The sequence below is a fragment of the Pseudonaja textilis genome, chromosome 3, assembly GCF_049901715.1.
Source record: "Pseudonaja textilis isolate UNSWEBS1 chromosome 3, rPseTex1.2, whole genome shotgun sequence".
Taxonomy (NCBI): Eukaryota; Metazoa; Chordata; class Lepidosauria; order Squamata; family Elapidae; genus Pseudonaja; species Pseudonaja textilis.
The window spans coordinates 184,864,869-184,888,695 of record NC_141992.1 but is presented as its reverse complement, the minus strand read 5'-3'; the positions used below and the strand labels follow the sequence as shown (position 1 = coordinate 184,888,695).

At 44.0% G+C, this 23,827-nt stretch overlaps 1 protein-coding gene across 11 annotated transcripts in view; it reads left to right on the top strand.

Annotated features, from left to right (window-relative positions):
* The window catches only part of ENPP2 (ectonucleotide pyrophosphatase/phosphodiesterase 2), a 97,963-nt gene that overhangs the window by 28,187 nt on the left and 45,949 nt on the right, over positions 1–23,827 (top strand). For 4 of the 11 annotated variants that reach the window (XM_026703599.2, XM_026703598.2, XM_026703597.2 and 1 more), the window contains exons 1-4: positions 10,133–10,521; positions 11,231–11,336; positions 19,801–19,956; positions 22,263–22,388. In XM_026703599.2, coding sequence (XP_026559384.2) covers positions 10,489–10,521; positions 11,231–11,336; positions 19,801–19,956; positions 22,263–22,388 — 421 coding nt within the window. In that variant the 5' untranslated portion in view covers positions 10,133–10,488. Of the gene's footprint in view, positions 1–10,009; positions 10,522–11,230; positions 11,337–19,800; positions 19,957–22,262; positions 22,389–23,827 lie in introns of those variants that run through there. The other 7 variants (XM_087931669.1, XM_087931667.1, XM_026703596.2 and 4 more) reach the window with 5 other exon arrangements.

The window sequence follows — 23,827 nt, the reverse complement described above, 5'->3', positions numbered from 1 at the left end:
TCAATTCTCAAGGACAGCATCCTTGATTTCTCTCCGCCGGCCCCATAAAGCATTGGGAACTCTGTCTCATCCTGAAATAAACCCTTTGTTTAACACGAGAGTGCCGGTAATGGGACATCTGAAAGTAAACAGCATTTTCTGCCAAGGTGCAGCGAAGTATGATCAGCTTGCCAAATAGGCATTTGACTCACTTTTGAGTATTGGAAGAGGCTGGGGAATAGCTAAGGCTTTGTTTCAAAGCTCTGCATGGTTGTGAACTCTTCCAACAAGACTCAGGCTAACAACTTCTCTTTCAGTCTTTCTTTCTCATTCCTGCCACCCTTTCTGTAGTAGAGATTTTGCCTATTGCTAGGAATGGAGAATAGAATAGAATAGAATAGAATAGAATAGAATAGAATAGAATAGAATAGAATAGAATAGAATAGAATAGAATAGAATAGAATAACAGAGTTAGAAGGGACCTTGAAGGTTTTCTAGTCCAGCCCCCTGATCAGGCAGGAAACCCTATACCAGTGGTTGCCAACCGGTGGGCTGTGGCCCACTGGTAGTCAGCAAGAAAATTTTGGTAGAGAAATGTCACCCCCAAAGCACCACCCCAAAGCAATTAATCCGGGCTGCACGAGAACACAAGGCTGCGTTGCCCACATGGCCTGCAGGAACCCTTCCTGCCCACTCACTCTTTACCAGGCAAACTTACCCGCTAAATTGCTATTTTTCCTTTTTTTTTTCCCCCAACCATCATCTGTCCTGCTGTGCTGGGAGATTTAGATTAGCTAGGAAGCAGGAAATGGTTGGATTTCTTGCTTGCTAGCTAGTCTTTAGATCTTCGTCTCGGCTTTTAAGAACCTTCCTTAGGACTGAAGCTTCTATTATTCAGTGCAGGTAGCCGATGGCAGAATCATAGATCTCTTAGCGAATCTGTGTTTCTGTGAGCAACTCAATTTGCCTGCCTGCTTTGCCTGGTTTTGGGTAAAAGTTGTACTTTTTAAATAAAAAAATCAATATTTACATACATGGTGTGTTGTGAGTTACTTTTGTGAGTTTGCTTGCAAGCAAATTTTATGTGACAGACTGAGCTAGCTGATGGCAGAAACCACAGATCTCTGAATGAATCTGTGATTCTGTGAGTAACTCAATCTGCCCGCCTGCTTTGCCTGATTTGGGGTAAAAGTTGCTCTTTTTTTACCAAAAAAAATCAATATTTACATCAATATTTATAATATTTACACACAAGCCATGCCCAGCCAGTCACATGACCACCAAGGCACACCTACAAATTAGGCCACACCCACAGAACCAGTTGTTAAGAAATTTGAATCCCACCCCTGTCTCTGTATGTGTGTGTGAGAGAGAGAGTGGGGGGGAGAGGGAGAAAGAGAGAGGTTAGATCAGATCTCTCTCTCTCTCTCTCTCCCACCAATGTCAGCAAGCCACCATCTGTCAAAATTCATATTAGTGGTCCCCGGGATTTAAAATTATGAGTTTGGTGGTCCCTGAGGTCCACAAGGTTGGCCACCCCTGCCCTATACCATTTCAGACAAATAGTTGTCCAATCTCTTCTTAAATACTTCCAGTGTTGGAGAATTCAGAACTTCTGGAGGCAAGTTGTTCCACTGGTTAATTGATGGTGATGATTACTTAGAACATATCTGAAGGGTGTTCTAAATCTTTTCTAAAGCTTAGCCTTACTATTAGACAGAAAGGTTATTTTGGTTTAATACCTTTTAAAGCAGGGGCGTTCAACTTTGGCAATTTTAAGACTTGTGGATTTCAACTCCCAGAATTCTGGGAGTCTCATATGGATTTCTTATTTTTTATGTATTTTGTCTCCTGTCTTTCCTTCTTTCTTTTCTTCTTTCTTTTCCTTCTCTCTCTCCCTCTCCCTCTCCCTCCCTCTCTTTCTTTCTTGTCAAATGTATATTACCACCCAATTTCCGTCAGGGGTATTAAACAACTCAAGCAGTTCTTTAAGACCTATATGTTCTCCACCTCACTCACTCCCCGCCCCCCCCCGAATTTAAATTACTGTTTTACATGCCCTCATGGCATGGAATAAACATCAAATTATTAGCCAGAGCACAACAATGATTTTTAATATGATTCTCTTCTGCTCTTGAGAGTTGGTAGTAAGTGCGAACACCCCAACGGAAAAGAGAGGAAATGCTTCGCTGCGATTTGTGAAAATAGCTTATGCCTTGCCATTGTGCAGTTCCAGAAATGTTTCGGCTGCTCAGTTCTATGTTCTTCATGCAATGCAGAGCAGTGCAGGGCAAGCAATTAGGGCTCTGCTTTAGAATTAAACCAAGCATCTCTCTGGAGAATGTAACATATAATTTTGCTGAAAAACCAAGGCTTCTGCTGAGATGGAATTGCTTTGCCACGTAAACCGCAGGAAAAAGGGACAGCATCATCATAGGGTTACATGCGTGTGTATATAAAGATCAGATGCCTGCAAAAACTTTGTTGAAAGGGGGCGACTTCTAATAATGGCAATTTAGATGTGAGAAGTGTTCCCCATTCAGGATGTACTCAGCTGTGTGGAAGAAACATACTGGGGGATTTTTTTTTTTTGAGAAAATGGTGAATTCCCTTAATTTCTTGTTTTCTTTTCTTCTTTATATTTTATATAAAACAAAAAACAAAAAAGAAAGAAAAGAGAAAACAGTGAGTTCCTAATATGAGGGTCGGACTAGATGACCCTTAATGTACAGTATCTTCTAACTTTTTTTTAAATTGCATTCACTTATTTCCTTGTGATGTAAAGCGGTTGATTACTTTTGGATTAATGTAGGCCAGGCGAGTTGTGAATTTGTAGACCGTTTATCAATTATTATTAATTTATTTATTAAATGTGTTGGCTGCCTGTCTCACCACAAGCTTATGGCTTGACAGATTGGGCCAATCTAATTGATAGCAGTTGTGGAATAATGGCTTAAAAGCATGTGGGAAGGCAGTTTATCACTTAATAAGAAGTAGTTCAGAGAACCAGCAAATACCACCTCTGACTGACCCACCTCAATCTATTCTCTGACCTAGCTGGGTCTTCTTTTGTTGCCCTGCACAGGAGAACAGAGCTGGAAAGCAGGTTAGTGGGGTGGGGAGGGAATGGGGATTTTACAGTATCCTTTCCCTGCCACGCCCACCAAGCCACACCTACTAAGCCACGCCCACAGTAACGGTGGTAAAAATGTTTGAATCCCATCACTGCTGAAATCTAGTAATAATATCTAAGATTGTTATTGAAGGATCTAAACAAATTGTTACTTTTTAAAATAGGTTTTTGGCATATGGTGGCTGTTGGTAAATATTCAGTGAAAAGTGTTTTCATCAGACGGGGGTGGGGAGGAGTGTCCTCCTCCACCTTAGTAAATAATTGCCTCAGCAAATAAATTTTAACCATCAGTTTCTGACCATAACTCTTTCCACTATGATAATCTACTCTGTAAATAGGATAGTTTATCAAAGGTGATCTCTGTCTCCCTCTTTTTTGTGAAGATTATGAGAGTGATTGATTGAAGGCTGGAACTTTTGTTTCTACATATCACGAGCCAACCAGGGGCCAAAAAGACATTGGAAAAAACACTGTTTTCATGGTCCTTTGAGTGATAACACTCTCCCAGAATGGGAGTTCAAAGGGATCTTTACAGATCTTTTTGAATGAACAGGGAGCAAGTTATCTAGTCCTGAACCATAAAAGGCTTTAAATGTGGCAACCAGAGGTGGGATTCAACATTTTTCTACCTACCGGTTCTGTGGGCATGGCTTGGTGGACGTGGCAGGGGAAGGATACTACAAAATCCCCATTCCCTCCCCACCCCACTAACCTGCTTTCCATCTCCGCTCTCCTGTGCAGGGCAACCAAAGAAGACCCAGCCCATCAGCTGGGACTTGGGAGGCAGAGAATAGATGGGGATGGGGCCAGTCAGAGGTGGCATTTGCCGGTTCTCCAAACTACTCCAAACCTCCGCTACCGGTTCTCCAGAACTGGTCAGAACCTGCTGAATGCCACTTCTCTGGTGACAACCAATACCTTACATTGGGCTGAGAAGTCAACCTGTAACCAATATAGTTCCCAAACTAGAGATGCTGTCCAGGAAAAAATGAAACACCCTCTTTCAGCCCCTGCATTCTGGACCAATTATAGCTACCAAGTACTGGAGCGGGGGGTCCTTAACTTAACACCATAATTGGGACTGGACATTCCATTGCTAAGTGAGGTGATTGTTTATCTTATTTATTCAATTTATATGATGCCCATCTTGCCACTGAAAGCAACTGTGAATGGCTTACAGGGAACACCTAAATATAAAATCAAATACAAATGATGTGAGTTAAACACAGACTAAAGCATAGGGGCCTGAGTGGTGCAGTAGTTAAGTGACTCTTGCCCCATTTTATGACTTCTGCCATGGTTGTTAGCAATAGCAATAGCATTTAGACTTATATACCACTTCACTATGCTTTACAGCCCTCTCTAAGCGGTGTACAGAGTCAGCCTCTTGCCCCCAACAATCATTTTACCGACCTGGGAAGGATGGAAGGCTGAGTCAACCTTGAGCCTGGTGAGATTCAAACTGCCAAATTGCAGGTAGCCGGCAGTCAGCAGAAGCAGCCCTGCAGTACAGCACTCTAACCACTGTGCCACCATATTCATTAAGTGAAGCATGAAGTCATTAAGCAAATCTGGATATACCTATTGGCTTTGCTTGTCGGAAGCTGGCTGGGAAGGGTGCAAGTAGCGATCATGTGACCGTGGGATTCTTATAAATCTGCGCTAGTTCCCAAGGGCCCAGATTTGGAGTAGTGACTCTCGGGACCCTATAACAACCATAAATCACTTTTTTTTTCCAGTGTTGCCGCAGCTTCGAACAGTTGTGGACCAGGATAAGTAATCTGATGGGAGGGAACAGCTATCCAATTACAATCCTTCACTTTCAACCCATGTGACCTTGCCAATTAGATGGGTGCAGGAAGCAATCAAATGTTTCGTTAGCACAGACGGTGTCCCTGATACAGAGTTCAGGAGGGGACAGCAACTTCTTAAAAAAATGACATCGTTGAATAGCAAACCGAGCCTGGAGCACGAAACACGCACCTTATCACAAATGCTAAGGATTAATTTTCACCTTAGATTGTGTGCATTTAGTTGAGTTCAAAGCAAGACCTTCTGGAACTGATGGATGCTTCAGTTAGCCATTGTAGGCTTAAGTCCTATTGGTTGCAATGAGGTGTGATGACCCAGATTGTAACACAAATGTAACAAAATCCAAAACACAAATAAATGTCCTTTAATGCCTCCAACTTGGCCCCACTGTTCAGTAATTCTCAGTTGGAGATAAAATGTACTCAAAAAGTCTTCAAAAGAAAGCAATACAGTCCAAACTTAATGAGCAAATAGAGGTGAAATAAAAAAAAAAACCAAACAAACTACAATGATGAAATGTCCACAATGGACAAGGATAAGTAATTACCAAATTCAAGGAGATAACAAGGCAGAGTCTGTTGGAAGGACGTCAACCAAGATAACTTCAGCCCATGATAAAACACGCTTTGCTTCTGGCAATGCTGTGTTGTAATCATCTCCCTTATATACTAGTCTCCCCAGCTGCAACCAATGAGGGGGATCATGGCCGCTTCCTCTCTCGTAAGCCAAGTTGTTTCCTTCTCCGTTCCTCCCTGTGTGTCATAGGATGAAGAAGGGATAGGCCTGGTTCTTCCTCTGACTGCCCAGCCAGCCTCTGCCCTTCCCCAGCCTCCTCCACAACCTCCGGAGCCATACTTCCACTCCCTGTCAGCTGTTCCTCCTCTCCTTCAGAGTCCAACTCTACCAAGGGCATGACATGAGGCATAGTTGCATCTGGACCCAATCTAGATCCCTACATATATTGTTTTGAAAGTGAATACACGTATCCCAGGATAATGTTGCAGGATCCAATGTGGGTTGGTCACTAGGACCAGAGGTTTGTCTTTTGAGCTTTTGGATTGGTGCTATAGTCCATCTTCAGGGAACTTCTCCCTAGCTTAGAGAGAAGTTCCCTGAAGATGGGCTATAGCACGAATCCAAAAGCTCAAAAGACAAACCTCTGGTCCTAGTGACCAACCCACATTGGGTCCTGTTTTGACCTTTTTCTCTATTGGCCAAATGTAAACCATTCAGCACTAAACCTTTAAACCATAGGGAACTCAAATCCAGGTCAGCATCATCGACTTTCATTCTCCTCCAGAGGTCTCATGAAATGCACCGCTTCACTCCTCAGCACCCAACAACCCACCTTAACCTTCCAACTGTGTATCTTACAGAGGTTACATTTCAAAGCGGGGATCTGTAAACCCACGGAAGATGGGGAACTACAATTCCCAGCAACACCCACAGCTGCCCGCTCAATGAAGAGAGACATTGGGAGTTGTATCTATGGAGATTCTCAGTCATCCAGGTCATGGTTGTCCCAAAGGTGCTTCCCCCCCCCCCCACCACAAAAAGGCAACTGGACTTTGTTTTTCCTTTGAAAGAAAGCACCTTTGGGACATTTGGAATTGTAGTTGAACTGATGAAGCTTCTTAGATGAGAAGCGAAACGTCGTCTTCTTCCTCTTCAAATAATAAACCATCCAGCTCAGAGGTGGTATTCAGCAGGTTCTGACCAGTTCTGGAGAACCGTTATCGGAAATTTTGAGTAGTTCAGAGAACTGGCAAATCCCACCTCTGACTGGCCCCGCCCCCATCTATTCTCTGCCTCCCGAGTCCCAGCTGACTGGCTGGGTGTCCTTTGGTTGCCCTGCACAGGAGAACGGAGCTGGAAAGCAGGTCAGTGGGGTGAGGAGGGAATGGGGATTTTACAGTATCCTTCCCCTGCCACGCCCACCAAGCCATGCCCACAGAACCGGTAGTAAAAAATGTTGAATCCCACCACTGAACCAGTTGCTTTGCAGGGGGAGGAAAGCCCTTTTGAGACAACTATGACCTGGATGACTGAGAATCTCCATAGACATTGGGAATTGTAGTTCAGGGACCTTTGCAAGGTCCCAGATTCAACCTCTGGGCCGGTTGTCTAGCCCTAATCACACCGTGTGTCAAAAGTGGGGTGTCGCTTCTTTAATCAGAAGAAGGCAGCTGTCTTGCAACAGAGAATACAAATATGTGTTCCCACATCTGGATGGAGGGCTCCCTGGAAGAGTGGAGCGTTGTTGTTCTGCCTCCAAGGGTTTTGGAGGTTGACCCCCTCCTCTTCTTTGTGGAAGCCCCCTCAGATACTGGACGACTGCTATGGTATCTTCCAATAACACTGATGATGTTACCTAGTTTGGTCAAATGAAACATCTGCAAGAAAACAAGCTAGCAGATTAAGAGGTGGAAGGGACCTTGTAGGTCATCTAGTCCACACACACACACACCGCCCAAGCAGGAGACCCTACACCATTTCTGACAGATGGCAGTCCAGTATCTTCTTGAAAGCCTCCAGTGATGAAGCTCCCACAACTTCCGAGGGCAACTTCTGTTCCATTGGTTGATTGTTCTCACTGTCAGAAAGTTTCTCCTTATTTCCAGATTGAATCTCTCCTTGATCAATTATCCATTATTCCTTGTCTGGCCTTCAGATGCTTTGGAAAATAGCTTGACCCCTTCCTCTTCTCTGTGGCAGCCCCCTCAAATATTGGAAGACTGTTACCATATCTCCTTTGGTCCTTCTCTTCACTAGACAAGCTCAGAGTCAACCCTGAGCTGCACATTTTCTCCTTTACTAATAAAGACTGCTATCAGAATGGAGCTGGAAGGGACCTTGGAGGTCTTCTAGTCCAACCCCCGGCTCAAGCAGGAGACCCTATTAGTATATATAGTATTTCAGACAACTGACTGTCCAGGTTTTTTTTTTTTCTTCAAAGACCATCCCGTCTTTTCTATTGTATTACCCCCTAGTCCTGTCTGGTCTGTCCGCTCCCAGCCAAAGCGTCTCTCTCTCTCTCTGTCTGTCTGTCTGTCTGTCTCTCTCTCTCTGTCTGTCTGTCTGTCTCTCTCTCTCTCTCTGTCTCTCAGTAGTTCTTAATGGGACTAAATCTACAAGGAGGGAAGTAAGCAGTGGGGTGCCACAAGGTTCGGTCTTAACGCCCAGTACTCAATATCTTTATGAATGACTTAGATAAGGGAACTTACCAAATTTGCAGATGATACTAAGCTTGCAGGAATAGCTAACACCGAAGAAGATAGGCTCAAGATCCACATGGATCTTGACAGACTAGAACACTGGGCCATATCTAATAAAATGAAATTCAATATAGAGAAAAGTAAAGTCCTACACTTAGGCAAGAAAAACCAAAAGTACACATATAGTCTGGGTGAAACCAGGCTCAATAGCAGTAACTGTGAGAGGGATCTTGGAGCTTAGTGGACAACCAGCTAAATATGAGCCAGCAGTGTGCAGCAGCCGCCAAAAAAGCTAATGCAATCCTAAGTTGTATTAATAGAGGGATAAAATCAAGATCAAGGGACATACTAATACCACTCTATAAAGTAAGACCACACCTAGAGCACTGCATCCAATTTTGCTCACCATACTATAAAAAAGATGTTGAGACTCTAGAAAGAGTGAAGAGAAGATTAACCAAGATGATTAGGGACTGGAGGCTAAAACATACAACGAACGATTACAGGAACTAGGCTAGTGAAGAGAAGGACCAGGGAAGACATGATAGCAGTCTTCCAATATTTGAGGGGGCTGCCACAGAGAAGAGGAAGGGGTCAAGCTATTTTCCAAAGCACCTGAAGGCCAGACAAGGAATAATGGATGGAAACTGATCAAAGAGAGATTCAACCTGGAAATAAGGAGAAATTTTCTGATAGTGAGAACAATCAACCAATGGAACAGCTTGCCCTCGGAAATTGTGGGAGGCTCATCCCTGGAGGCTTTCAAGAAGAGACTGGACTGCCATTTGTCAGAAATGGTTTATTTATTTATTTATTTTGTCAATTGCTTACAAGATAATAGGTATAAGTAAAAACATAGTTATGAATACATGGATACATATAATAAAAATAAAAAAAAATTAAAAGAAACAATAGGTCAGGGACGGTAGGCACGTTGGTGCGCTTATGCACGCCCCCTACAGACCTCTTAGGAAAGGGGTGAGGTCAATAGTAGACAGTCTAAGGTTAAAATTTTGGGGGTTTGGGGAAGAAACCACAAAGTCAGGTAGAGTATTCCAGACATTGACCACTCTGTTGCTGAAGTCGTATTTCCTGCAATCAAGTTTGGTGCGATTAACCTTGAGTTTGTATCTATTGTGTGCTCTTGTGTTGTTATGGTTGAAGCTGAAGTATTCATTGACAGGCAGGACATTGCAATATATAATTTTATATACTAAGATCGGACCGAAGGCGGTGTAGTTCTAGGCTTTCTAGGTCTAGAATTTCGAGTCTGGTGGCATAAGGTATTCTGCAACGAGTAGAGGAGTGGAGAATTCTTCTTGTGAAATATTTCTGGACTTTCTCAACTGTGTTAATATCAGATATGCAATGTGGGTTCCAGGCTGATGAGCTGTATTCGAGTATTGGTCTAGCAAATGTTTTGTATGCTCTAGTCTAGTTATTAGTGTGATATTACCAGAGAAAAAGCTATGTAAGATTAGGTTAACAACTCTTAACGCCTTTTTGGCTATGTAGTTACAGTGGGCTCTAGCACTTAGGTCATTTGAGATGAGTACTCCAAGGTCCTTGACAGAGTATGGATCATCAACAAGGTCTTGACTATTCAGCCTGTATTTTATTTTCTGATTTTTTTTTTGCCAGTATGTAAGACAGAGCATTTATTTGTTGAGATTTGAAGCTGCCATTTGTTTGACCATTCTGATACATAGTCAAGGTCTTTTTGAAGGGTAACGGTATCGTCTGTGATGTAGGGTCTCCCGCTTGGGGGAGGGGGTTGGACTAGATGACCTATAAGGTCCCTTCCAACTCTGATTATGTTGTGTTGTGTCATCTCTCTCTCTCTCTCTCTCTCTCTGACCCCTTCGTGAAGCCCACATCGCTCGCTCTCGCCTTTCCACACCGGCGCCTGAGGAAACCATCCGCTCCGAGGCAGCGATGGGAGTGCGCGCGCACAGCCCCGCCGCCCTCTCTCGCCATCCCCGCTTACGTTGGCGCGAAGGATCCGGGCGGTCATGGCCTCGGGGGCCCCTGCGAGGCGAGCCCCTGGCGGCGCGGCCCGGGCGGGAGCCCCGAGACGGGTGCGAGGGGGATTCGGAGTGGCTGGAGGGGTGTGTGTGCGTGCGTGTGTGTGGGGTTGGATGGGCGGGCGATGCCTGCGGCTTGGGGCCCTGGCGCGCTGCGATTTGTGAAGCGGGACGTGATGAAACCTCCCCCTGGACAAATCACGGGGAAGCGACCGACCTCCCCAGGTGGGATTAGTTGCAGCCGGACGGGCTGGGCAAACAAGAGCGCCGCGCTCGGATTCTTGCCCAAGGAGGCTCCAGTCCTCGGCCAGGCAGCGGCAGGAGGATGGCCAAGGCAAGCGGGTTGCGGCTCTACCAGGTACGGTAGGGGAGCCCCCCTTTGGCTTGGCGGGCAGGCAGGCAGGAGGGCGAGAGCCTCCCCATCCCCTCCCCACCCGCCGATGCCAGGCAAGAAACGGTGCTCCGATCCTAGAACTGGTAGCGGATGAAATGTGTCCCCGCTGAGTGTGGCTTTTTTTCTTTTTCTTCACTCCTTCGGCAAGGAGACGGGATGACCCGTCGGAGCAACTGTTTTGCTATGCTGCAAAATCGTAGAAATGCCCTTAACGGAAAAAGGAAGGAAGGAAGGAGAAAAGAAAAGAAAGAATAAGAAAGAAAGAAAGAAGGAAGGAAGGAAAGAAGGAAAGAAGGAAAGAAAGAGAAAGGAAAGAAGATAGGAAAGAAAGAAAGAAAGAAAGAAAGAAAGAAAGAAAGAAAGAAAGAGGAAGGAAAGAAAGAAAGAGAAAGGAAGAAAGGAAAGAAGATAGGAAAGAAAGAAAGAGAAAGAAAGAAAAAAGCAAGGAAAGAAGGAAAGAAAGAGAAAGGAAGAAAGGAAAGAAGATAGGAAAGAAAGAAAAAGAAAGAAAAAAGGAAGGAAAAAAGGAAAGAAAGAAAAAAAAAGAAGGAAGGAAGGAAAAGAAGAAGGAAGGAAGATAGGAGCTTGCTTCGTTTTATTAACTTCTTTCTTTTTTTCCCCTCTTTTCTCTCTCTCTGGCTTTCTCTCTTCTTCGTCTTTTTTTTTCCTCCAGGTAACCTCCTTGCTCGGTTTGGTTTTGGGCATGAACATCTGTGCTGGATTTACAGCTCATCGTGTCAGAAGATCTGGTGAATTTGGGGAGGAGGGTCCGGATTCAGGTATAATGTGGGTTAAAGGGTCCGTTTCTGCAGCCACTTGGGAGAGGGAGAGTTGGGGGAGGAACAGTGGGGGTCCTAAAAATGTACCTTTTTGTCACCTTTCTTTCTTTCCGACTGCTCCCCAACTATATCAAAGGTTATGTGAAAAAGCTTGCATTGGTTGACCTTCAGAACATGCTTATAGGTAACCTATTTACTTCTCTCTGAGGGTGAAGGATTGAGTCAGGCATATTCTGTTTATGTGCTGGGGGCTGATGAGATGTGTATGTGTTTGTGATCATATTTAACGGATCCTATTTTGGAGTTGCCCCCCCCCCCCCCGCTCCGTATCCCTGAAACAATGTGAGCAATTCTTGTTCTGTTGGATTAGTTTGTTTGCAGGTAGAGATTTCTTATTATCTGCTGCATAGTCCTATTGGTTGTGCAAAGTAAAAATGCGCAGATATGAAACGAGAGGAGGGAAGAGAGTCGAGAGAAAAAGCAAGTGTTTCATGTTGGAAGTTGTGGGCAGCAGATGTTCTCCAACTTGCACATTTCCTTTAAAGTTGGTTTCCTTTCATTTCAGGGGGAACAAAACGCAGGCTAGCCTCCTGCACTCTCCCTCCTACTTCCTTGTCAAAAGGGGCATTCAACATCTCAGATCTGTTTTTTTTAAAAAAACAGAAGGGAAGGTCTGCAGGATTTTATGTAATTTGTCTATGGAGTGACCTTCTCTTTTTTTCTGATGGACGGTGTGTTCCTTTACCTATTTTCCTATTTACCATTTAACACTGGCTTTTGTACACAGGAAGCAAAGGCACATCCCTTCACGGAAGCCTAAATTGCATAAATTTGGCACCCAGCAGCGCAATAGCGATGCTACTCTTGAAAATATATACAGATGTAACGTGGGCACGCCAAAGGCTCCTTTCATCTGTCGCCCTCCTTCCAGTACAGTGATGCTGCTCTGATGCCTCTAGAACTTTCCATTTCTTCCCTCTTTATTTGGCCCTAATTTTGAAAGATATTTCTGTGAGCTTGGCTAAAACACTCTTGGCAACTTGTCTCCTTGGTCTAAGAAAGAATCTCGTGGCACATTTCTGTTTGTACCGATCAGTGGTTTTCAGATGTGTTGGTATTCCTGACTCATATGGTAGTTTTTTTTTTGCTCTGATACAAAAGGGAGAGGAGGAGTTGGCTTGGATACAGTCTTCTCCAAGTTGGAGCCCTCCAGATGTGTTGGCTTCCAGCTCTGGGTTTATTTTATTTTTTTCCCCCTTCTTCTTCCCCAAGACAGTATGGCTAATGCTGCGCTAGCTGGTGGGGGAGTGATCGCCCAAGGCTTCAAAAGAGGCACCAATTGGGGAAATTGAATTAAATATCTTAGAAACAAAGCCTTCGTCTACGCAGAATTAGTAACAGAACAGAACAGCAGAGTTGGAAGGGGCCTTGGAGGTCTTCTAGTCCAACCCACCTTGCTCAAACAGGACACCCTATATGAATACCATTTCAGATAGTAGGTATTCTTAAGAATCGGAGCATCAAAATCCTTTTTTGTGTGGTTTTTTTTTTTGAAATGTAAATGCCAAGTCTGGCTCCGTTTGGAACAACTTCTGAAGGAGCTCTTGGTAATGCAGTAAAAACAGTTTGATTGGCTAAATATCAGCTGTTGACACTCCTTAAGGATAGATGTGAGGGACCTGCAAATATGCCCTACTTATGCTGTAGTATCCTCTTTGTTTACAGTGAGCAAAGCCTGATTCCAGTGGAGAAGTGATACCATGGCCGATTTGCTGGTTCTATTATAATGATCATGATCTCTCTCTCTCTCTTCCCTCCCTCCCTCTCCCCCCCTCTCCCTCTACTTCTCTCTCTCTCTCTCCCTCCCTCTCCTTCTCTCTCTCTCCATCCCTCCTCCTCTCTCCCTCCCTCTCCTTCTCTCTCTCCCTCCTCCCTCTCCTTCTCTCTCCCTCCTCTCCTTCTCCCTCCCTTCCTTCTCCCTCCCTCCCTCTCCTTCTCTCTCTCTCCTCCCTCTCCTTCCCTCCCTCCTCCTCTCTCCTCCTCCCTCTCCTTCTCTCTCTCCCTCCCTCCCTCTCTTCTCTCTCTCCCTCCCTCTCCTTCTCCCTCCCTTTCCTCTCTCTCTCTCCTCCCTCTCCTTCTCTCTCTCCTCCTCTCTCCTTCTCTCTCCCTCCTCTCCTTCTCCTCCCTTCCCTCTCTCCTCCCTCTCTCTCTCTCCCTCCCTCTCCTTCTCTCCTCCTCCCTCCCTCTCCTTCTCTCTCCTCCCTCTCCTTCTCCCTCCTTCCTCTCCCTCCCTCCTCTCCTTCTCCTCTCCTCCTCTCCTTCTCCTCTCCGCCCTCTCTCCCTCCCTCCTCTCTCTCTCCTCCCTCCTCTCCTTCTCTCTCTCTCCTCCTCCCTCTCCTTCTCCTCCCTCCTCTCTCTCTCTCTCCCTCCCTCTCCTTCTCTCTCTCTCCTCCCTCTCTCCTTCTCTCTCCTCCTCTCCCTTCTCCTCCCTTTCCTTCTCTCCTCCCTCCTCTCTCTTCTCCCTCCCTCTCCTCTCTCTCCATCCCTCCTCTCCCTCCCTCTCCCTCTCCTCTCACTCTCTCCGCTCACTCTCTCCCTCCTCCCTCCCTCCCTCCCTCTCTCTCCGTGTGCTGTCCTTGCCAAAGTTGCTTCTAATGTATCAAAGCAGTGGAAACAGGATGTACAGAATGTGAGATCAGAAAGCCTTGCACTCCTTATCGCAAATGGGAGAGCTGGACCATTGTTTGCGAAGAAGAAGGGAGTGCTGTTACAGTATGCGGGATAAGTTAGGTTTAACTAGTAACAAATGCCAGATCAAAGGAGCCTGTCTTAGACTTTGATAAGCACACATGATTCCTATTATTAGTAACAGTGGTTGCAGATGGAGGAGCCTCTCGGAGGAAGGCAGCCTGGAGGTTTGAGACAGGGGCCTTTTTACATGCGCCGTGGAGTTTAGCGTGTATGTGAAAGTACTTTGCATGGCTTTTGAACACATTCTACTGTCTGACCCAGCTGCTTCCTAAGTTAACGTTTTGGAAGAATGTTTCCTCCATCTGTTGCTGGAGTTTCGCTTGCAATATCCTTGCAGGTGCTGGTGGCAGTATTTGCAAATTCCAAACATATGGCTAGATTTATTAAAACAGCCCAGCTACCATTAAGGAATTATAACTGACTGGAAAGCCTCTTCCAAGCTGACTTCTGAATTAAAACTCTCTTTCGGGATATGCTGCTTTTAGATAAGCGATGGCTGTGTTGGCTCACTATGTTTAGGATCCAGAGTGGCCCACCTCTTAGCTCAGTATAAACCAGGGCTGTCAAACTTGTGGCCCGCGGGGCAGATGGATCATGCGTTGGCCACGCCCTCGCCTGGTGTAGCAAAGGGGGGGAGAAGTCCTGATAGATCATGTGACACCGCCATGATGTGAGTTTGACACCCCTGGTGTAAACCATGTGGTTTAACGCTTGCACAGAGTACACTTAAGTTAGCCCTCTTCTGGTTTTAATTTGCTTACTTAGCATTTATCTGACTGAGCAATAGCACTTAGACTTATATACCGCTTTACAGTACTTTACATCCCTCTCTAAGCAGTTTACAGAGTCAGCCTCTTGCCCGCAACAATCTGGCTCCTCATTTTACCGTTCTCGGAAGGATGGAAGGCTGAGTCAACTTTGAGCCGGTCAGGATCAAACTCTTGACAGTTGGCAGAATTAGCCTGCAATACTGCATTCTAACCACTGCGCCACCACAGCTGTGCTTGGTATTCTCTGAACTTGGTTTTAACAAAACAGAATAACAGAGTTGGAAGGGACCTTGAAGGTCTTCTAGTCCAACCCTCTGCTCAGGCAGGAAACACTATACCATTTCAGACAAACGGTTGTCCAATCTTTTCTTCTTACAGATGTCTCATTACCCAAACTAGGTAACATCATCATGGCCCCTCTTTTCAACCCTGAGCTATAAATATTTTCCTTTGTTGATTTATCGGACTCCTTTCGACCTAACCATGAAATGAACAGCTTCCGTTGTGACTGTTTTGAAGCATCACCTTAAGGCTTACAATCATAGAGTAGCTTCTCTTATACTTGGGAAAGAAAGCCTTTGGCTGCTTGGAGATGCTCTGCTCTCTGCAACATTGCGTTGCCATTACTGACACTGAAGCCTTGCGTTGCAATGTCACATATTGTGTCCTCGAAGCATTTTTGTACAACATGAGACAGAAACTGCTGATCTATACTTCTGAAAAACCACAGCCCAGTTTTGTCCTTGAATTCCCTCTGCCCTCTTACAGGACATCATTAGTCAGCAGTATTCCTATTGTAAAGGTTTGTGTGACATTACACAAGTTGCTTCCTATTCAAGCAAAGCAAATAGGTAGCACACAATCATCTTAGGTGGATGATTTGAGAACAATTCGATTCAATTTGAGAACAATTCAAATCAGATCAAATCTTCACTACGGTCATAGAAAAGCACAGGAGAACAAGTCTGTTGTTACACAAGATTAAACTGTTGTACAGGTTTATACATTCTCAAGCAGGATTCTTCCCCAATTTTTTTTAAAAAAATTGGGAAAATCGTGGATCGAAATCCAGAACTTTCCATATGTTTGTGGCCTGTCATTAACTGTGGCCTTTCTTGCCACCCACAGTACTGTCATTAAAAGGTTGGTTTTTTAAAAAAAAAAAATTAAATCACTTCTACTGCCATAGATGAATTTGGAAGGAATAACAGAATAAACACAACTGGAACTTTCTGCTTTTTGATTTAATTTCCATTTAGGTTGCATTCTGAAAAATTGACAAGCCACATCGTGAATGTCTGGGCTTATGTTTAGGGCCTAGAGCAGGGGTGTCAAACTCAAATTTCATTAAGGGCCGCATCAGGGTTGTATTTCACTTCAGGGGGGGCCAAGTGAACATAGCTGGCGTGGCCAGCTCGATGTCTTGCAGCCCTCTGCCAGCGAAAACAGAGCCCAGGGGGGCCGTCAGTGGTCCTCTGGGCTCCGTTTTCAGCTGTGACGGTCTCCTGCAGCCTTCTGCCATTGAAAACAGAGCCGGGGGGGGGGTATGTCCTCGTGAGCTATGTTTTCTCTCACAGAGGCCCCGCAGGCCGGTCCTTCACAGTTTCTAGGGTATGGCTCTGCAGGCCAGATCTAAGCACCCTGTGGGCCGTATCATTGAGTTTGACACCCCTGGTCTGGAGAGTTGGAGCAGCTAAGAACATTTCCATTATAAATGAGTTAGTTAAAAAGAGTATCCCATTTTGAATGGAAATGCTGTTGCCTGCTCTAGCTGTCTGGAATATGAAAACAAGTACATATCAAGGATAGACACTATTGTGTGAATCTTATATAGTAAACAAAATTCATACCCTTTTTCTCAAGGTCACAGCTCTACTCCACTTCCATGTTAAAGCAGCTGCAAAAAGATGCTTTGATTTCGTAGGTTTCCTAGAACTCATGGATCTGTGCAGGACAGACCAACTGTCTCAATATCTTGAGAAGTACCAATAGAATGACAAGCAATAGCATGAAGGGCAACTCCCTAACTTACAATCTTTGTCCTAGGTTATCCTTGTGCATCTTTTGCAAACCCATTTCATTTAGTTTTTGGAAAATCAAGCAGGTGATTAAAAAAAAAAGTTACCTCTGCTGAACCACGCTCAGTTGTAATGCATGGTTAATGACCCCAGCATTTGGAGACCATATAAACATTGTTTGCATAAATCTTAGAAGCAATCTCCAAAGGAAACAAAAAGAAAATTGCATTCTTTCCATCATACAGTTATTTTTCCTGTCATATGGTAAATTTACCCTCCAGCAAATTGGAACTAAAAGATGCAGTTATTTTTTTTTCATAAAGTTGGTTTCTTAACCTGAAGTTGAACACAAGTATATAACATTCCATACAAGGCCAGACTAAGCAGAATACTGTGTCTTATGTTTAAAAAAAGTGGAAAGCTGTTCTTTAAATAACTCCTTCCTTTTCCCTCCCCTTTCTTTTTCCTTTTCCTTCCCTTCTCCTCCCCTCCTCTCCTCTTTTTTCTCCCTCTCCTTTTCCCTTCCCTCTCCCTCTCCCTCCCTCTTCCATTTTCCCCTTCTCTTATACACAGTATTACTTACATGCATTTTAATTTCAAACAGTTACATATTGTTTGATGCAATATGAGTCACGGTGGCGCTGTGGTTAGAGTGCAGTACTGCATGCTACTTCTGCTGCCTGCCGGCTGCCTTCAATTCGACAGTTCAAATCTCACCAGGCTCAAGGTTGTCTCTGCCTTCCATCCTTCCGAGGTGGGTAAAATGAGGACCCAAATTGTTGGGGGCAATATGCTGATCTGTAAACCACTTAGAGAGGGCTATAAAGCGGTATATAAATCTTAAGTGCTATTGCTATTGCTATATGGACTTGTCCAAGCTTCTTGTGCCCCAACAATTGTCATAATGTCCCCAACTATAATTGCAGACTGGAACAGTTCTAAGCAAAAAGACCTCAGTTGTGCAAACTTTGTGAATGAGTTAAGCTAAATAAAACAGATACATAAAATTATGAGAGAGGCCACGAGAAAAAGCATCGTCATCGTATGAAAAGTTATTCTGCAGTTTGATAGATGAGTATAGGAGAAACTGAGAATAAATGAGAATTAAAGGAGTTCAATGGCTTCTAGTTTTTAGAATTATTTTTAAATGTGTTTTTAGACTTCAATGAGGTGTTAAGCCTAACATATTCTCCCAAGCACTGAATTGCTTCCTTTGGCTGTGTTAATAGTTCGAGAACTATTAAACTGTCTTTTGAAAACAGATTAACTCTTAAAAAAACAAGTTTATAAACTGTGTCTTTATATTTATTAAACACAATCCTTCTGTCCTCATGAAACTCTTAGATTAAGCCAGAACACATGGAAAAAATAAAACAATAAGCCATATCACCATAATAACTTTATTACAAGCAACAGAATTTACTTAAATGCTTATTCCATCATTCCTGGGAATGATTTCAAATTTCACACTTTGGATTCAGATGTTTGCTCTGATATCAGAATAATGAGCATTTTATACTAAAGAAGCAAAAAAGGCTACCACAATTATTTAATATTAAAAAATAGCCTATGGTGAAGGCCAACAGAGGAGAGAAGAAATTTTGCAGAACAATTAAGGAGGACGCCCAAATTAGACAAAAAAAAGAAAAGCTTTGAAGTTGTGACACTATTCAATCTTTCTCGTGTCTGTTTTGTCCTTTAAGTGATTGCTTTTTGGATAGCATCCAATTTAATTGCTTTGCTGAATCCTTGGGAACAAAATGAGAAGGACTCTTAAAAGCTGACCTTACATGTAAAGAAAGAGTATAGCAATAGCAGTAGCATTTAGACTTATATACTGATTCACACTGCTTTACAGCCCTCTCTAAGCGGTTTACAGAGTCAGCCTATTGCCCCCAACAATCTGGGTCCTCATTTTACCGACCTGGGAAGGTTGGAAGGCTGAGTCAACCTTGAGCCTGGTGTGATTTGAACTGCTAAATTGCAGGCAGCCGGCAGGCAGCAGAAGTAGCTTCAGTACTTCACTCTAACCATTGTGCCACCGCAGCACTTTATAACCCTTAAAAGATGGCATCCAGTGCTCACCTACCTTAACTACATCCTTGGGAAGGTGTCTTCAGTCTAATCGCAGTAGGGTCAACCTATTTTCCAAAGCACCAGAATGCAAGACAAGAAACAATTAACTAAGGAGAGATTGCCTAACAGTGAGAACAATTAACCAGTGGAGTGGCTCGCCTTCAAAAGTTGTGGGCACACCATCACTGGAGGCTTTGAAGAAGAGACTTGTCTGCAATGGTATAGGGTCTCCTGCTGTTATTCTGTTATTCTACTAAAGAATGGAGTAACAACTTGGAATCCTCTTCATGCCTCTTCATGCAAGCGCAGATTTGCCCTTTGATTTTACTGAAGGCCTACATTCTAGGATCATCTTTAACAACTCAGCTTGATGTGAGTCTTTCCTCTAAGGCACTTACTTTCTGTAACATTCTGTCCTGTCTTTTTTCCTCTTATTAGGCCAAATAATATTCAGTTCAGTTCTCTTGACAGTCTACTCATTTTTATATCCAAGGTCCACAGTCTTTAATTTGGATAACTTTGGTCAAAATATGGGTTTTTCATGCAATATGTGGAATGTTATTTTGGCACAGAATATATGCAGCTTTTATTTATTACAGGTTGATCCAGGATAAGACAAGTGATTGGAGAGATATACTACTCTTTGATTTTTTTTTCTTGCATCTATCTCTTAGCTCTCTTTGTCATATACTTTTATTTTTCTTAGCTCTCTTTACCATATACTTTTATTTTTCTTGGATGAAGCAGTTGAGCGTTTAACCTCCTTTGAATAACCTTTGATCAACCAATAATGACTTAACTTATGATGTGATATTTCTCTCTCTCTCTCTCTCTTTCTCTCATATTCAGTCTTATCAGATTCCCCCTTGATCAGTACTTATGGCTCCTGCAAAAACCGATGCTTTGAACTTGATGAAGCAGAGCCTCCACTGTGCCGTTGTGACAACCTGTGCAAGAGTTATAGCAGCTGTTGTGTAGACTTTGATGAACTGTGTTTAAAGACAGGTAGGGTGCAACTTCTCTGGTCCATAGAAAGAACAATGCTAATGAAGAGTTATTGTGACTTTCTTTTTTTTTTTCACCAAGCAATGTTTTCTAACCTTGTTTGCATGACTGTTGGTCCCATTCGAGGAGCATTGGGGAAAGTGAAAACAGTGCTCTGCCATCCTTTTGGCTAGACATTACTTGATGAGCATGAAACACAGAGGCTAGAGCATCCCAAACAAGATATTTATTGGAGAATGATCGTGGCTCCTTCACACACAGAGGCCAGGGGATGGCCTCATCCATTTATAATCTTCCTGCATTGTCCAGTGTTCCATCCATTTTTCATACAGGAGAAAATCTGTATGAAAAGTAGAGTCATCACGCTACAAGTGTAGATGTGTTTGTGATACTCCTCCACCCTTTCCTTAAAAGAAATGTGGCTTAAATAATGTATGATGTTGACTTGGAAGATTTATAGCAATCAGAGGTTTGGACAACATGCTAAACTATTGAAACTGAAATGGAACCGATAAGTTTTCATTCTTGGGACTACCTTGTATGTAAACATGAGTTTATTTACATGCATGAATGTTTAACCACCTGTCAAATTCTGCTATATGTTTAAGTATCTTGTGGATCAAATTTGTCAGATTTTTGACATAGAAGGAGAAAAAAAAAGGAAGAACTATTATAGGTAATCCTCAACTTATGACCACAATTGAGCCCAACATTTCTGTCCCTAAGCGAGGCAGTTGTCAAGTGAGTTTTGCCCATTTTATTACTTTTCTTACCATAGATGATAAGTGAATCACCACAGTTATTAAATTAATAACACGGTTGTGAAGTGAATCTGGTTTTCCCATTGACTTTGCTTGTCAGAAGGTCACATAACCCTGGGACCCGGCAACCGTCTTAAATATGAAGCAGTTGTCAAGGGTCTGAATTTTGGTCACGTGACCATGGGGATGTGGCAATGGTCTTGTGAAAAACGGTCATAAGTCACTTATTTCAGACCGTACTTCGGACAGTCACTAAACGAATAGTTATAAGTTGAGGATCACCTGTGCTCACTTTCCTTCTAATGTTACTTTTCATAGATGTTGGCTAGGTGTCAAGCATTCTCAGCCATAAATCACAGACTCTAAATCACATAATGACTAGCTGAAATGTTTGAATGAGGTTATTGGGTTTTTTTCCTTCCAAATGTAGAGAATCAGACTTGAACAGGAGTTTAGAGCGCTGTTTAGAAAATACGGAACTAATATGAAAAACTCTTTCAGCCAAGAATTATTTATACCCCGTGTTTCCCTGAAAATAAGACCGGGTCTTATTTTGTTTTGGGCTCCAAAATATGCACTAGGGCTTATTTTTGAGGGTGTCTTCTTTTTCTTTCCATATACGGGAGGTCCACTTCTAGTTGCTTGCGGTGGGGCAGGAGGCTGCGCGGCAGGCCAATGCCACTGCCACAAGATGTGTGTGTGTGTGTGTAGAGCTGCCCCATGCACCCTGAACCTTGCATACCTCAGGGCCTAACCCCTACAGCTAGGCCACCCATGCCCCAATATTTGACTCGCCTCACGGCAGCATTTCCAGTAGCCCCATCCAGCAGGATCCCACATGGAAATGACACGAGGTGGGGGATGGAGCTGCCCCACACGCCCTGCACTACCTTACATCAGGACCCCCACAGCCAGGCCACCCATGCCCTGACATCTGCCTTGCCTCACGGTTGTGGCACCAGCACACCGTTCAGCCTCCGGTTCCATCTTCTGCTGGGAGAAAGCAGAAGAAGTGAGCTGGAGGCCACATAAGCTCCTGCGGCACATGGTTGCTGTGGCTGCCGCAACAAGGCAGGTGTCGGGGCATGGATAGCCTGGCTGTGGGGGCCCTGAGGTAAGCCAGTGCAGGGCATGTGAGGCAGCTCCACTCCCCCCTTGTGGCCACGGCACCGTGAGCAACCAGATGAAACAGGCACGCAACCAGCTGTGCAACCTCTTAAGTAGGACTTATTTGAGAGGTGGGTAGGGCTTATATTAGGCACGTGTAAAAACATGCTAGGTCTTATTTTCGGGATAGTCTTAGTTTCAGGGAAATAGGTAGTTGTGAGAAAAGGGTGATGTATTTCAATGCTATGATCATTCAGCAGATAGTCTAAAAAGTAAACTTGGTAGATCTGCCCTTTTCTTCTGGGCTGCCTTTTTCGAATGTTCACAACAGACTTCAGGGAACGTATCGGATGATACTGAGTGATTATAATGCCATTCTGTTGCCTCAAAATATGCTGCTTTGTTTTTAAAACATTTCTGCCCTTGTGATGACACAAGCCGGTGGTTGGGAATGTACCAAAGAGCGCTGTGGAGAGACCAGGAATGAAGATCATGCCTGCCACTGCTCAGAAGACTGTTTATCAAGAGGAGACTGCTGTAGTAACTATCAAGTGGTTTGCAAAGGTATTTCCTCCCATTTTTTTTCTCTTCCTATATATCAAGAAGCTTTTTGAAGTGTTGTAGCTACTGGTTCTGCAGGGATGGTCACACCAACTGTTGTGCAAAGGGAAACATATCAGGCCAACCCTGTTAAAGCATGTAATGTGATAACCATAACAATTCTTACTTAGTACGTGGCAGTGTGAATGCCCGACTTCTTAAGGAATCTCTGTGGATTTTACTCTGCTAGTGGTTGCTATCTATAGGGGGCTTTGCTCATCTCCATTTCAAGAGCCGTTGAGCCAGCACTGCCTGAAGACATTTCTGAGGTCATGTGACCAGCATGACATCATGGAGTACTGTTTCCTCCCCACCAAAGTGGTACCTATTCATCTACTCACATTTGCATGCTTTCGAACAGCTAGATTGGCAGGAGCTGGGGCGAGGATGGGAACTCACCCTGTCACATGACGCTCGGATCTGAAACCTGGGCTGTTGGCTTTCTACCTGACAAGCCCAGCATCTTAACCACTGAGTCATTGCACTGCCCCAAGGAGTCTGTAATATTGGATTTTTTTGCCACCAAAACAGCTTTTCTACTACTACCTATGGGTTAACTTCCTCAGTCTTGGTTAAGTTTTTTTATTTTTGGCCAAGGGCCTGTGCTGAGAAATGGATGGAGTGGAGTAGGGATGTCAAACTCGATTCCACTGAGAGCCGCATGAGGATTGTGTTTTACCTCGGGGGTTGTGGGGGGGCTGGCCAGGGAGTGTATCCAGGGAAGCCAGCTCAATGTCACTCAGCTCAGTGTGGCCACACACGGCCTCCTCAAGCTCCATTTTCGCTGGCAGCGGGCTGCAGGAGGCCGTCATGGCCAAAAACAGAGCCTGTGTGGGCCAAGCTCCGTTTTCACTGGCACAGGCACCATGGTCCAGTCCTTCACTGTTTCCAAGGTGGCTCCGCAGGCTAGATCTAAGCTCCCCAGGCATTTCATCCAGCCCTTGGGCCTTGAATTTGACAACCCTGGAATAGAGGAAGGATTCCATAACTTAGCCCTAACCAAAAGGAAAGTAAGTGGCTCCATGCAGTTTTGATGGCAAAATTTTCAGAAACATCTAAGGAGGATAGAAAGCGACTCGCCCCGAGTCACCCAAACTGGTTTCCATGTCTAAGCCGGGATTAGAACTTAGTTTCCCCCTTTCCTATTCCAGCACCTTACCCAACTGGGTCTTCATTAAAATAATGCATTATTTCAAAGAAAAATATGTATTATCTCTTCAGTCGTTTCTCTTATTCAAGGACCACACAAAAGGTCTTCAAACATTACTCTTCAAACATTGCCTGACCATTTTAGTTGCTTGTTACGCGAGCCAAGCTCTTTTATTTTGAAATAGTCAATGTTCTACTACTGAATACCTTTTGAACTTTATCTCTTTAAAAAAACCCGGTTGTAAATGCATCTA